General features: G+C 35.5%; 1 protein-coding gene across 1 annotated transcript; it reads left to right on the forward strand.

Annotated features, from left to right (window-relative positions):
• Positions 1-13,267: 13,267 nt before the first annotated feature.
• LOC136978690 (uncharacterized) lies at positions 13,268-13,936 on the forward strand. The gene has a single exon (XM_067274451.1). It carries the CDS (start codon positions 13,268-13,270, stop codon positions 13,934-13,936), a length of 669 nt encoding a protein of 222 aa, XP_067130552.1.
• The last annotated feature ends 2,945 nt before the right edge of the window (positions 13,937-16,881 follow it).

Here is a 16,881-nt window from a genome sequence, read left to right on the forward strand (position 1 = left end):
GAAAGAATAGTTCCAGTGGGATTCACCCTTCGAGAGAGGAAACCAATTAGAAGACCCGACTTCTACTGTCAACTGTTGTAGCTGCAAGCTTAATCTTATGGTTGTAATAAACCACGTAACTATTTGTAACTGTGGAGTTTGTCTCTGTGCAAAACGCTTCCACTCACGCTCGGACATTCAGGTGCGGTCGGCAAACCTCACATAATGAACTTGCTAAAAGAGGCCTTCTTAGTGCCCACAGGGTGGAAAGAGTTTTTAAAAAATGGTCTTTCGGTGCATATACGTAAGAGGATTAAAACAATTAAAAGAAAATAAATGACTTATTGTGTTCTTAAAATTTGTTCAAACTTCAAATGGTGTTTTAAAAAACATTTAGGCTTACGATAGCAAATATGGTTTATCGAATCATCCGCAATATAATTGACTTATTTGTGTTAATAAAAAAATACTGTACTTATTTAGATATTTTTTATTTTTGAGTCAGCGCCTCTTTGGGTTTTTCTTGATAATATAAGAAAGGAAATCAATATGTGAATAAGTTAAATAACATTATGCGATTAATGAATTTTTACGTTTCCAAGTGTGTTATAAGTTAAATACGGCTCATAAGACATGAAAAAGAGTAAAGAATCTAATACCAATAACATACCTCTGGGCAGCGGCGTCCGCAGGCGCATTTAATTTGCCCTCGGCAGTCATCATAGTAATGTGATTTTCAGGTTTATAGTTTTTGAATTTTGTCAACTCGAGGTGCGGTAGTCTATTCTTAGTGGAATAAAATTCCTCAAAGTAAGAAAACAAACTAAAAATAATCCCCAAACAAAATAAAACGAGTCGGAATAGATTCTTTACAAATCTTTGTAAGGAATCGATTCTGACCCGTTTTATTAATGTTATTTTATTTTCTGTTAGTAAAAATATCTATTTTATAGGAGTAGAAATCACTATGGGTTACAGGTTTTTTCTGAGTCAGGTAAAAATTTCCCGCTTTTCCCTCTTGACGGTCCTGAATATATATATAAATATATGAATCCTATATGGAAAAAGAACAGCAGATTACATGTACTGTACGTCCTCTTCTCGAGTGAACAAGGCAAGTGATTAAACAACCCATAAATTAAAATATATTTCTAATTGCTGCATTTTTTATAGAGCAGTGAATAAAAATTGTAGCCAAATATTTTTTATTACAGCGGTTTTTTGGGACAATTAGAAGAGCTGGACGTCGAAATAAACATTCTGCTTTTCCAACATTTTTGACATTTTTGCAACTACATAATGATGTATATTAGTTCAATACATATATGTCGCAGGGATATGATAAAAGTGGGGATTTGGTCAAATCCCTAAAGAAGATGATCAATTTACTGAAGATGTTAAAATGACAATTCTATAGAGTCATTTCCCTAAAAAAATAAGTGATTTGATCAAATCCCTGTACTATTTTAGTGAAAAGATAAAATAAACAAATCAGAACTTTCATAGCATTGCTTGCGCTAGTTACCCGCCCCGTCATCCCTTCAACAGGCTAGTTGCCGGGGACCTCTGGCGCATACAGTTGCACAAATCATTACATCACGATAGTCGCGCGCATTTATATTTTATTTTCTTGTAATTTGTACGATTATCAAAATAATGGCTTTGAATACAGGACAAAATCAGATTCAAACCGAATTTGTGTGTGAAGAACAGTTCAATGAAACTATCAGGACGTGTTTGAGCGAGCGGCATGATAAAAAAAAAAATATAAATGCGCGCGACTATTGTGCAAATCATTGTGCAACTGTGATAAAGCTAAGTTTGCGAGAAATTGCTGGAAAATTATCTTTATTTGGAGGTCAAGGGTTTAAGAAATGTTCGTGTGAAAAATCCAAGGTACAATGCAAAACAAATAGATGTGCCTGTAAAAAAATAACGTCGTCTGTAACTCCAGGTGCCACAAATCTACAACGTGTTTCAATAAAAATAAATAAACTTGCCGTTATCTCTATCTTTTTCATATAAGTACTTCTTACTTTGTTAATTCGTTTTTTGTCATTTCACGAAACCAATTTAGAGATTTGATCAAATCACTTCATTTAATTAGGGAAATGTCAATATCAAACCTTTATTTTAACATCTTCAGTAAATTGATCATCTCCCTTAAAGATTTGACCTAATCCCCACTTTTATCACATCCCTGCGACATATACAGTCAAACCTGTTTTTATGCGGGGGATAGGGACCGCATTAAAAAAACGCATAAAATATACTGTACATATATTGTCATTATATTCTCTATTATAACCACCAATATCTGGTATTTTCCAAATTTTCCGTTTGATGAGAAACCGAAAGTTCATTAAGAGAGGAAAAAACATTCGTAAAGAAATTGGATGGACATATTGAGAGTGGTATTTAGAAATGTGATAAGACAATTGATCATGATTATGCATCTGCAGATGCACTAGAATTCATAATAGATTTATGTTACTGGCTTTGTTGCAAAAAATTAATACAAACTTTACAGCTGTAAAATTTTTAAGGCATTGACCAAAGATAAAAGTTACAGAATTGACTAACCTGAAAACAAAAAGCAGACTCACATACCCAAATACTTTTTTTTTAATACTTAATCAAATTGAACAACAGTTATCAGTCAGCATGCTTAGTGATGACATTCTGAATGGCATTGCAGAAGCACTGTCACATAAAAAAATCACGTTTCCGTTTAAAGCATATAAAAATGAAATGTAAAATATTATGTACAGTACTTCTAATGCTACGTCCTACGTGGCAGCGTCCAGCGACCGCGGGCGGAAAAAATCTTTGTACGCGCTTCCAACTCGTGAGCGATTTCTGTCCAGAGTGAACGCGTGTTATTTACAAGATGGAGGCGAGAAGACTTCGTCGAATGCTACTATGGAAAATATGACAAGCATTAAAATGGTAAATTTGAAAGGTAAACGTTATCACTAACTAGATACACAACAAATATAAAAAATCTTTATAGAATAATAAGTTTAAAAAAATGTATTTTAAAACGTTACATTTATACAAAATCAGAAATTATTAAATTACGAAAAAGATTATTAATTAAAGTACAGTACATATAACATATATACACAATTTATTTGTCATTCTGTTTTTATCTACAAAATCACCCATTTTCTTATTTGGAAGCGCGAGCAGTGAAAACGGCGATCAAACTTGCTAGGTAGCTGCGTCCTGCATTCGCGTGTAGAAACGTTATCTGGTGGTCTCTGCACGATAAACGCGGTTACTCCGCACGCACATATTTGCTTGAATCAGTTTGTCCGCTCCGCTTGGAAGCGCATTCACGCCCGCGCACGCTGGACGTACCCTTAGGTTAAGGTAATTTGCCAGACACATAACATAAAATTGTAAGGCATTCCAAAAGAGGAATGAAAATATTCCAAATTTCTTTCTGAATAAAGCTGTTTATTGAAACTCAAACACACATATATATATATATATATATATTAGCAAATGAGCCCGGCGTTGCTTGGGCAAACGATTTGGATGATTTGGTAAATATTGTACGTTTGGAAATTAAGTTACTATCAAAAACAAAAAATTGCGTCTAAAATAGTACAGTATAAGCCGTTCTTCAGGTTAAACCTTAATCTTCTCCCATCTCTCCCTCGCGGGGGAATTTCCAAAAATTCCTTCTTAGTCTGCATTTTCATGACCTACCCTAACTGTGAACCAAATTTCATCTCTTTAGGTTCAGCGATTTACTCTGGGCAATGATAAATCAATCAGTCAGTCAGGACATGTAATTTTATATAATAATATAGATAATGCACTGTATATTATTGAGTTTATATTGTTTCAATGATCCGCTATTAAAAATTATCCTGTACTAAAATTTGTCGCAGAAAAATTTATATGCCAAACTCAAAACTGCTGTCAAGTGCATACAGACAGGGCCGGATTTACCAATCCAGGGGCCCTGGGCACAAATTCAGGGGCCCCTTTAAGAGTAGGCAAATTTGATGATTTAGAAAATTTACACAAAATACTGTACTTTCAATTAGATTTCAACTAGGAAGTTGTAAATTTCATTTAAAAATAAGGCTATTATAAACATACATATATTTTATTGTGTAAAACTAATTATTTTAATTTAACTGAAAAATACCTATGTGAAATTTTTTCCCGAAATTTTCCGATGTTTCTCTGTCTGTGGCCCTTATGATTAGGCCACGCTAGGCTGTCGCGGTAATAGAAAAAAAAATTATGTTTAAACATAATTTTTTTAAGTTTTGTGGGGGCCCCTATTTTGTGAGGGCCCTGGGCACAGGCCCCAAATGCCCTTATGTAAATCCGGCCCTGCATACAGAAATACCGTTCGTAAAGGACACTTCTAAATAACGGACACCTTTAATTAACGAGCATTTCAACATTTTCGACGCGACTAAAAGACATTTATCTTTGCAAATCACTACATACTAGGAAATAATGTTGAGAAACATTAAACATTTCAAAATAAGGACAAACTCATCACTCCCGGTCGATGTCCGTCATTAAGAGGTTATACTACGTCACGAAACTTTTATGAGGATAAAATTAAAAAGCTTTCGATGGTTTATGAGCTTAAATTACATTTAATAACTAAAGTAATATATATTTTAAACCTTTTTAGAGTATAAAATCATCGGTTTAAACTGATCGGATAGTATTCCTCCAAACTTTGAAACTCTCCTTGTAATTCCAGTCTTTTATTTTTCTGACAGAAACCATTTTTTATAGTATTTGCGAGACTGTTGGGCGAGAACTCGTTAAGTTTTGCGTCGATTTTTATTTTCGAAAGGTAAGAGTATAATAGCAAAGGTAGAGAGTGGGCAGAAGATGCCTAATGTTGCTGGGCAGTATGGCTTGAACAGGTCTACAGTAGGCCGCAGTTCAATCTTATCTAAGAAAGATACTGTAAAATCAAGAAGACTCAAGCAGCTAAAGGAGTAACAAAAATCACATCTGAGAAATAAAGAACATTGAAGAGCTCATAATGGAATCTGAAACGGATCTGACGACAGAAGAACACCAAGAAACTCGGCGAGATATGTTTTTTTTTTTTTTTTTTTTTTTTTTTTCTGAAAAAGAGGATTAATGCCGATATCTGCTTTTAAACATCTTTTGAAAAAGTAGGAGGATTTTTTTTTTTTTTTTAACTCTTTCCGCCCTGTGGGCACTAAGAAGGCCTCTTTTAGAAGGCCCATTATGGGTTCGGCCAGGCCCACAATGGGACGACCGGGTGGTGAGGGACGGGGCCCGACATATCAGAACGGACCACCCCCCGAAAAATTCCTGGGGATTTTTCGACCCGTCCGGATTCGATCCCGGGTCCCCCAGGGCGGCAGGCTGCTAACCTTGACCGCTCGGCCATCGGGCCGCCTTGTAGGAGGATGTTAGAACAACAGTCTTAGAATCGCATCCAAACCAGGTTGAGGCTTCAGAGTTTCTACAATTACAATGCTATTAATTACTTCTGAAAAATCCTGAAGAAGAGAGAAAAGCAATCGACATTAGACAGATTCTTTAACCCTCACAAATGGAAAAAAAACATGACTAATAAAAATGGAGACTGTATATATGTATTTTTATTATTACATATAAAATAAACGTAGTAAGAAAATATATATTTTTTATTTTTGGGGGGGTCTCCAGAACGAATTAATTAAATTCTCATTAAAACATATGGTAAATCGGTAATCGGTTAACGAACAATTCGGATAGCGAACAAAGTCTTGAAACGGATTATGTTCGTTAACCGATCACTCACTGTATATTTTTCCCTAATATTTTCAACTATTGTTCTTTCTAAAGCATTTGATGCTGTGGATATAGATATTCTACTAGTACGTAATTATATACAGTATTCTGTTATTCCTACAGAACGTACTTATACGTATATTGTGAAAACAAATGCAAATTTTTAAAAAGTGTTTATTACAAAAAACGGAGTGTTGCAAGGTTCCGTGTTGGGCCTCTGTTATTTAAAAACATGAATGACTTGCTTTACTGGCTTAATAATAATAAAGTAATTCTATATGCAAATGATGATGTAATTTCTACGTCAGCTAAAAATATTGGTATCGCCAGAGATAAAATTAACTGTTACTTAAAATTTTCTTTTATTAGCATTTATATAAGTTAAAAATTAATTATTGAACGAAACTCTTCATAAATCAGACAGTGTATTGTCTGTGATCGGAGTTTAAAGCAACCGCACGACCATTAAAATAGCAATCACTGGTCTGAGTTCCGTTAATGAATAAAGGACTAAAGATTCCAAATTATTTGACAATTATTTCCATTTTAGGATCTGCTCACTCCAGATGCCATACCAAGGTGTCGCATAATCTCGGTCGACAGGACTATACAGCTACTTGTGTAAGATTCGCCGACTTTAAAGGGGGGATACAATTAATCCCGCGTCAGGATGAGCTTAAGGGAATCCGTGTATGTGGGTGGTGGCGAAGGAGGCAAATGATGACAAGTGTTTACATGCGGAAAACCGTTTATTTGGTCGAATACATGCTTACATCGGTTACTGCCGTGACTCCTAATACATTTCCGCCATTTTTCTTTTAGACAAGGGGGCGCGCCATTTGTGTTGTGTTGGCAACGAGCTTGAATATTCTAACTTTGTGTAAAAGTGCTCAAAGGAAAAAGAATTAACTCTTAACTGAAATGGTATGAGTCATAAAAAAACTAAAAGTAAAAAAAAACTAAGTAGGGTCATTAACTTTGAAGTCCGAGACATGACAACTCCTATCTCCCACCCCTCGATTATTAACCAACAAAATTTCAGAAATTTTCGGTATTATGTGAGCTATTATGCCTCAAAGAGGGTAAACAAAATCGTCTTCCACACACTAACAAACATAATCGTATATACAGAAAAATTCCCGAAGATTTTTTTCACTCTTTGAGGGATCATTTTTTCTTGATCAAAATTCTTGAGGGATCATTTTTTGACCGACTCCCGTTCTTTTCTTCTGTTAATATGGCAGCTGGAAAAGTAAAAATTGTATGATATGTATGTTTTAAGTAGATTTAAAGAGCGTATTTAAAAATCACACGCGTTTCCAACATGTCTCAAAATCTTTTTCAAAATATCAGGCTGTAAAGTACTAAATAATAAATGACGAACGAAAAAGGCCGTTATCGTTTGCGAAGCTATCGCTAGAAACTCACGACCGTTAACCTAACGGGTACTTTACGCGGGTTCACCATTAGAAAGCCAGGCCTGGACTTCGCGTGTTCGGAAAAAAAGAATTATAAATTGAAAATCAATAAGGAACAACCAAGTTTTAATATAAGTTAGCAGTTATCACTATGTACAAGTTAGTAAAAACCAAAACAATTTATACAATAAAGAAACAATATTCTCAGACCCCACAAAACAAGATAACTTATCTATTAGTATCTACTAACTATTCCCCTTAGAATCCGACAAAGTCAATCAACTTACAACTATGTACTGTACAGTACCATACAATTAATTTTAAACAACTATGATCCTATCCGTCACCTCGATACTAGGAACCTTTCTCTATCCAAATCTTCTTCGAATCGAAGAGACTTCTTCCTTATTAATCGCTCTGGAATTCACCTCGCTTCGAAATTCGCATCGATCGCTCTCGCTCTATCGGAAGCTCACCTCAATCTCGTCTCGGGTCTTGCTTGTTTTATACTCTGAGGTGACGTTACAATTACATTCTGGAACCACCCCCTCATTTACGTACTTAAACATCTAACAATATCTTTGCATCTTTCCCCTAGTCAGCTTGTTTCGACAATTTCGCTAAATACTTTTACATTAAATTGTATCAGGCTTTTCACACGTTCGAGATGTCTTTTTTTATTAAGTTTATTAGCGAGTTCTCTACGCTAGGTGCGTGTGGGGTCCCCCCTTTTTTGTGGAACTTCCTTCGAACTTCCGAGTTTGGGAGCGCAAATGCGCGTTAGTTTTCCTACGGCGCTTCGTCTGGTCGGTGAGTTGGTTCTTCTTCGTTTTGTCCTCTCGTTACAGAGGGTGAGTAGGAAATCTTCGCCGTAACTAAACATAAGCCCCAAAAATAAAATATAATTAAAGAAAACAAAATATACAGCTCGGACTCAGTTCCTTACAAGGCAACTTCCAGTTGCTGCCAGCAAACTGCAAGTGTCTTTTTCGGTGCTCGTTACGCCAGCAAACAATATGGCAGCCACCATGAGGCTCTTAAGAACTCTATTTTGCGTTGACAATTTTGAATTTAATTTATTTGTTGATAAATGTACTCTGAATAAATTAAGATTTGATTAATCCAGTGTTTCTCAACCTCTAACGAATCGTCGCCCCCTTCAATAAAACCGTTACATAGTATCGCCCTCTTCACTTCGAAAAAAATTTTGTTGGGCGTTAGCCTCGGCCATCAAATTCCTATTGCATTGAATAGACTAGTAAAGAGTAAAATGTTTAATTATTGTACGATATAACGAATAAAATGCCTAATTATTCTTAATATAATGTTTTACTATCGCCCAAAAAAATTTTTCCCCAAATATAAATTGTTACTAATCGCCCCCAACATGGAAAATTGCCCACATGGGGGCGTTATCGCCCTCGTTGAGAAACACTGGGTTAATCCATTAACAGAATACTTTAATATGTTATTATATTTAAGTAAGACATCACATAATTTGTTTTAGATGTTAACAGATGGCACCACACATTTTATTTATTTTGCTTATTGCTTAATAATATGAAAGTTATTTCTTCAGCCGGGAAAGTTACGTAAGTCGTTGCTAGATTTTTTATTCATCCGACACTGCAGACATTCGCAAAGAAAAAGACTTACAGGGTCTAGCAAGCTCACATTTTAAACTTAAGCTTTTCTCGTTATCAGTGAGGTGCTCGTGAAACTTCCGGGTCGATTGGTCAAAGTTCACAGGGGTTTGTTTCCCCATAGAGGCCATTCAGTTTTACAGCTTAATTTTATGTTTATAAAAATAAAATTTCATGGAAACAAATGAATTTTATTCAAAATGTTACCCAAAATTACAAAAGCTCAAATTTATGCCAATTAAAACTTTCTATAAAGATTTTTCTAAACGGCATATCGAAAGCATCTGTCGGCGTCGCGTTGTCCGCTCGTCGAGCGCCGACAGAATTGTACGTCATCATCTTATGTCTTGATACAATAATACAATATATTAATAAAAACAATTGATATTCAAACAAAAACATCTGAGATGTAAAAAAATTACTCCAAGTAAAAATTTATGACAATTTAGACGACCATAATTTTTCATAGCAGTTTTTATTTGGTAAAGAAAAACTTGGCGCACGGAGACGAAATGTAGAAAACAGTATGTCTTTACTAAAAAAAAACTGCCAAGAAAAATTTTGATTATCTAAATTGTCATAAATTTTTATTTGGAGTAATTTTTTTACATCTCAGATGTTTTTTGTTTGGATTCAATTTTCTTTAAACATGGCATTGCTACAGCCACTCTATGTAATATATTCTAGCTCCTTGATGCAAATACATAAATAAATATAGTATTTTGCTTTTATTATCATAATATGCACAGAAGTGAAAAAAAGTATGACACAATCATATTAGGATTTTAGAATGAAATAATATAAACTGAAAATACTGTTATATGTATGTTTTTTCTTCCTCCAACTTTATATAGTTTACATAATATTAAATATCTTACATACTTTCAAATCAAGAAAGAAAACAAATCATTGTGAGAAAATTCAATAAATAACTCTTTCGAAAAACTATTTCAATAAAAATTACGAGTATTGAAAATATTAAAATTGTATCCGTAATACTGATATTATTGTGAGAGAATTCTTCGATAAAATTTCGTTATTTGAGGAAATCTCACGGACATTGGGAATAATTGACCCTCTCTGTCTGGTCAAAAAGGCGCCGTCTGTACGTATGACATGATATTAGAGGTATTCAAAATATTCAAATTATATTTTTATCAATGAGATATTCAAAGAACTCGAATATTTTCTAACTGAGATGGGCCAATACTCAAACACTAGAAAGTATTTAAGTAAACATTCCTGGGATTTTTCCACCTCTTGGATTCAATCTTGGCTCGCCAAAGCGGTAGCTGACGCCTTAACCGCCTCGGCCATCTGACCGGTAATATATATGCAGAAACTGTTGGGAGCGATGGCCTTGAATCACAGAGCAAAGAGTCCAAAAAATCATGGCTGAATATGATTCAAGTTGCAATAAGTTATTTTCAAATTGGTATTTACAAAATTCTCAACGTGGCAGGCAGAATGTCAGTTCGCACAGGTTCAACGACAGCCTACTCCGAATCGTGGCTAATCGCTTTAAAATTTTAAATAAGAGACCGCATTTGACTTGAGCCGGACATTTGTTCGTATGGGATGTATACCACGACAGCTTTAGGCCCGAATTACAATAAGACTTTTTAAAATTTTAATACAGTAGGCGGCGCCTGTATTTTGTTTATTAATTTATTTTTCTGAAATGAAATGTAAAGTTTATTAAAATACGGAACGGCCGAACAGGAAATTTTCAATTTCCTGGTGAGTCAATTTACCCACACTGATAATTAGGGATTATGCTTATTTCGAACTGTGGATTTACTTGAATAGTATGCTAGCACTTCTCCAATTACATTTCGTTCAATAACCATATTTCAGGTCCAACATATCGTAACGACGCAAAAGTAATATCTGCGATTAAAAAAGTCGCCTTTTTAAAATTCTTTCTTCTCTGTGGGCGCAGACAGTCAGGCGTAGAAAGGAGGCGTGCGGGGAGTGAGGAACTGGGACGACGTATCCGAAATAAGTCTCCCTGAAAAATTCCTGAGATCCTTGACCAGCCATCAAATTTTCACAAGAACTGTAAAGATGGTAAGTGCTGTATACTATGTTACAGTATTTACCGCAACCAAACTTGTTTAGTTTTAACTGATGTCAAGTTATTACAGTTCAGCAATTTTTCTGTCAAATAACTTATGGTAGTGCTGTACAATGGAATTTAAGGAATCAATGTTATCATTAAAAACATCGATGCAACATCGATGAAAACATATTGTGTAATGTAAAATACTTAAGTAAAACAGCTAACATCAGCTTATACAGATATTCGTTTGATATAGTCATTTTTATTAACTTCCAGCTCATTTTTATCATATATTTTGGGAATCCTCTTTTCTAAAATATCTGTTTAGTTGCTTTATAATAAAAATCATTGAACATGATAGACTTCGAAGGACTTACAAGATGAGGCTATCGGTTTCATAAATGGAGCTACAATCAATGAAAACGAGGGCAACCTTTCATTTTCTTAAATGGAAACGTCCAGTTTTTATTTCATATTATGATTCTACGTCAAAAATAAACAAACGTTTATCTAAAACATTTTTTTCTTTGAAAGACTGTCTTCTTGAAGTCTAAATTTCACCGTAAGACAACAACACCTTGATGCTGAGAACGTTTAAATTTAATCATAAACAAACGTTTTCGGCCCATTCCATGGGCCATCGTCAGGCTAACTACATGCGAATACTATTTCGAACAACCAATTTCAAATTGAAATAAACTACAAAAGAACTCACGCGCTATGCTAAACAACGTAAACTAAAACTAATATAAACAACATAGAAAATAATAAAATAAAATATGCCAATGTTACATGTATACATTGTAAAAAATCTATAGTTCACAAAAATCTATAGTTCCCTAGGCAATCCTTTTGCCCTATTTAATGTATTCCTGTGACTTTTTTAATTAGAAACTTTCAAGCTGACGGTAAAATCGCCGCATCCTTGTAATTTAAGCATTTTTTGGTTAAGCCGGACTTATAAATTTCACATTTTTCGGTTGTAGCTGCAAGCGCCGGCGAATGTATCGGTGTCAAGATCCTGGCCTCTTCCCATTTAACAACGGACCCCTCAGTCTGCGCCATTTTTGCTAACGTTGTAGTGCATTTACTTTTCGCCACGTCATATCTGTGTTCCTTAATCCTTTTACCTAGGCTTCTCGTCGTGACCCCGATGTATTCCTTATCAATCCTTAATTGGTCGTTGCTGTACGGTATCGAGTACACCCCTGGTTGCTCACTCGGATTAATTCCATCTTTGTCGTTTCTTAATAGCTTATATATCGATGGAGCTCTTTTGTACACAATAGTGCTGTTCCTGCGGCCCGCAATACCCTCCATGACCAAGGATAGACGTTTATTATACGTGAATTTCGTGATACCGTTTGTCAGATCCCGTTTTTTCTTGCTTACTTTAGGATTCTTGTAAGCGGCAATCAAACGTTCAACTGTGAAGTTAAACTCCAAGTTAGAATTCTTAAAAGAGTGTCGGATAAACGGCATCTTTCCAGTGTCGATATTTCGGATCAGGATTCCTGAAGAATGCATATCCTTGCGAGAAAAAGTAAGAATGCTTTGTTTGAATAAATCAATTAGGAACACAAAAAACTTGAAGTATAGGGCTATTAAGGACCTGGTAGACCTGGAGGAACAAATGTTTACTGAGGACCCGAACGCTTTGGCAAATAGCAATGTAAAGGTAGTCGAATTGACTGACCGGATAGAAACGCGTTTAAATAGGAAGTACAGGAAGAAGCTACGGTGGTTATGTTTAAAGCAACCGAATAAAAAATCAAATAAGGTGAAACCAACCCCGTACATATTATGAGACCAGGTCCACATTCCCCGAAATGTTGAATGCCTCCTTGATAAAGGACCGAATTATGCTCTTGACAGTAATGGAAACTGGCGAGGCATGATAGCTGAGATTGAAAGGGGACTCTTGGGTATGGATGAGATAGAAAAAGAATATTTTAGATGGAAAGCGGCATTCAGAAGTGAAAAATATGCAGGGAAGCGTAAAGAGTGGACCGATATTAAAAGAGCGAAGAAGTGGTTGACGGACAATGGTTTAGTAATCACCAGGGCGGATAAAAGCAAGCATTTGGTAGTAATGAAAAAGCAGCGATATGTTGAGGCCCTAGAAGATTACATAAGAAAAACTGAATGCGAAAGGGTAGAGCATGACATAGTAAGAAAAATAGACGGAAAGGTAAAAAGGTTGGAGAAATCTCTCTTGACATCAATCTTCCCTTTCCTGAAAGGAGCTCACGTCACGAACCCGGGTGTGCCCAGGTTGTTTGGTTTCGCAAAGACGCATAAAACCAACAAGGAAATTAGACCGGTGGTGGAGAAGTGTAAAAGGCCCCACGTATAAACTGGAAAAGCGTATGCAGTCGTATTTGTCGGAGTTGATTGGGGATCACCAGTTTGTTACAAAGAACCCGATGAATGTGGTAAAGGAGCTGCAGGAATTGACCTTAATGGATAACGAGGTTGGGTCGGTGATGGACTTTGTGAGCATGTATCCATCGATCAAACCATCCTCATGTTTTGATGCACTAATGGAAGTGTTATATGGCTTGCATCCAACGGCTGTAGAATACCGTAAGGACCTTGAGATGATGGCAAATCTGGTATGCGTTCAATCGTTTTTCGTTTTCGAGGGTAAAGTCTATAAACAGTTAAAAGGTGTCCCGATGGGCAGCCCAATGTCTGGATTGCTGTGCGAGTTAGTTGTAAGAAGAATGGAGCGCATCACACTTATCAACTTCAAGGAGGACGTAATCATGTATAAAAGGTATGTGGACGATGTGCTGGTTATATGGAGGAACCACGCAAGAATACAACAATTCTTAAATGCCATGAATTCCAACGATTATGGCCTAAAGCTGAAATTGGAGCAAGTTAGTAGCGACGAATTACATTTTTTGGACATTAGTATTGCATTTAAGAACTGGTCAATAGACACGAAAGTGTATATCAAACCTACACACGACCCGCTATATATACCGTCAACATCGAATGATCCTATTACTTATAAGACTCTCAGCGTTTAGAGCTTTAATTAGAAGAGCGTTTCAGTATTGCTCTAACATAATCGATACGATGCGAGAGCTGGATAGAATCAGGCAAGTGGCTAAGATGTTGGGATTTGGTCCAAGAACAGTTGAACGTTTGATTGCCGCTTACAAGAATCCTAAAGTAAGCAAGAAAAAACGGGATCTGACAAACGGTATCACGAAATTCACGTATAATAAACGTCTATCCTCGGTCATGGAGGGTATTGCGGGCCGCAGGAACAGCACTATTGTGTACAAAAGAGCTCCATCGATATATAAGCTATTAAGGAACGACAAAGATGGAATTAAACCGAGTGAGCAACCAGGGGTGTACTCGATACCGTACAGCAACGACCAATTAAGGATTGATAAGGAATACATCGGGGTCACGACGAGAAGCCTAGGTAAAAGGATTAAGGAACACAGATATGACGTGGCGAAAAGTAAATGCACTACAACGTTAGCAAAAATGGCGCAGACTGAGGGGTCCGTTGTTAAATGGGAAGAGGCCAGGATCTTGACACCGATACATTCGCCGGCGCTTGCAGCTACAACCGAAAAATGTGAAATTTATAAGTCCGGCTTAACCAAAAAATGCTTAAATTACAAGGATGCGGCGATTTTACCGTCAGCTTGAAAGTTTCTAATTAAAAAAGTCACAGGAATACATTAAATAGGGCAAAAGGATTGCCTAGGGAACTATAGATTTTTGTGAACTATAGATTTTTTACAATGTATACATGTAACATTGGCATATTTTATTTTATTATTTTCTATGTTGTTTATATTAGTTTTAGTTTACGTTGTTTAGCATAGCGCGTGAGTTCTTTTGTAGTTTATTTCAATTTGAAATTGGTTGTTCGAAATAGTATTCGCATGTAGTTAGCCTGACGATGGCCCATGGAATGGGCCGAAAACGTTTGTTTATGATTAAATTTAAACGTTCTCAGCATCAAGGTGTTGTCTTACGGTTTAATAGAGTCTGAGAGAAGTTAGGAGTCTAAATTTCAGTTCAATGAATTTTGTACAATGCATTTTTTCGAGTGGATTATTTAAAATGAACCACCCTGTATACTACATACAGTATAATATTGTCGCATATTATTTTTTGATGAACTGAATAAAGACGGAAAAATTATTAATACTTCGGAAACGCAAAATCTTTTTAAAACAAGTAATATAAAAAAATTTTTTTTATATTATTTGTTTTAAAAAATATTTTAGTATTAAAAATTATTTAAGTATAACTACTTAGGTCAACACAGAAAAATTTTATTTTAGTTACTTTTTATTAAATAATTACAATTAATATAAATATGTATATACATAAATATCTTATATAAGAGAATTTTTTTTTTTTTTATATTACTCGTTACTTTTACTTTTTCCTGTGTCTAACGTCCGTCTCCTGTCGTTGTTGGTCCGAAAAATTAATGAGTAGTTCAAAGTTCGCTTTTTTTTTCTCCTCGCGTCCTCTATCTGTCGGAATCGGCATATTGCTGACGGGCGCCACAGTTTAAATTTAATTAATTAATGAATTAATATTTGAAAAAACTGTATTAACATTAGGAATTTAAAAATTGTCAAATCGCTATAGATAAATAAATATCACTGGCCAAATTGTGTAAAAATAGCCGACCCAGCCACCGGATTCTAGATTTGGCGATTTCTCACCAAATCTGGCCATCCGGATGTTTTAGTAACCCAACCATAATCCTGTAGCTGCGTGCCTGTCAAGCTATTGTGTGTTCCTAACTCTAAAGTAGGGGTAGGCATGGAACAACTTTTTCAATTTCGTATTGTTCTTGTTCCTATTCACCACAGATAACTTTAGGGGAGATCCACTAATTAGTATACAGTTTAAGGTAAGAGGAGAATCGCGAAAAGTCCTCTTCCTCCTCATTGTACACAAAGAGGAGGAAGAGGATCAAAATTGGCTAAAAATTGTACATGTAATTAATGTACTCCTCCGTTATGTCGTTTTTCCTATACAGTTTCCGTTTATATTCTCCTTAATTTATAAAACAAGCCATGGACAGAGTAAAACAAACTTTCCGCACTTAATATAAAGAAAAGTTTTAATAAAATGCTAACATATTCTTTAAACAACAACACAAACTGAAAAGACAAAAGTAGTTGTAATGCAAGAAAACTGAACTTATAAATTAATTATAATTAACGAACAAAATTTATCAATATAAAAAAAACCAACCTTATTAGCAAATTGCAGTGATCGCAAAATAGCATAAATATATAATACAGTAATTTAAAAAAGTCAATAAACATTTAACTCCTACGAATTAAAAGTTTACGTTTTAAGTTTCTTAAAACTTAAACAATCGTTAAAAGGATTTTTTTAAATCCTTAAGTGTTAAAGTTTCTTTATCTTATAAGGAGTATACACAGCAAACGAGATATAAATGCTGGATTTCAAAAAAAAAAAAAAAAAACAAAACCACAAGTCGAACACTTCCCAAGCGTTTAGGACTGTGTGATATATTTTCGAATGATGCGTGCAGATCCAAGTAAGGTGGCCTTTTGCAGCTGACAGATGGTGATTTTGTCAATATTTATGGTTTGCAAATGCCGGCCAAGGTCTTTTGGCACAGCCCCCAGTGTGCCAATAATCACTGGGACCACCTGTACTGGTTTGTGCCAGAGTCGTTGCAGTTCAATTTTAAGGTCGTGATATCGGTTAAGTTTTTCCTGTTGTTTTTCATCAATTCGGCTGTCACCCGGTATGGCGACATCGATGATCCACACTTTTTCCTTCTCCACAATCGTGAGGTCTGGCGTATTATGTTCCAAAACTTTATCAGTCTGAATTCGGAAGTCCCAAAGTATTTTGGCACATTCATTTTCAACTACTTTTTCGGGTTTATGGTCCCACCAGTTTTTTCCTACAGGTATATGGTAGTTGTGGCACAGATTCCAATGGATCA

Source organism: Centruroides vittatus, unplaced genomic scaffold (assembly GCF_030686945.1).
Source record: "Centruroides vittatus isolate TY-2023 unplaced genomic scaffold, ASM3068694v2 contig_1154, whole genome shotgun sequence".
Lineage (NCBI taxonomy): Eukaryota > Metazoa > Arthropoda > Arachnida > Scorpiones > Buthidae > Centruroides > Centruroides vittatus.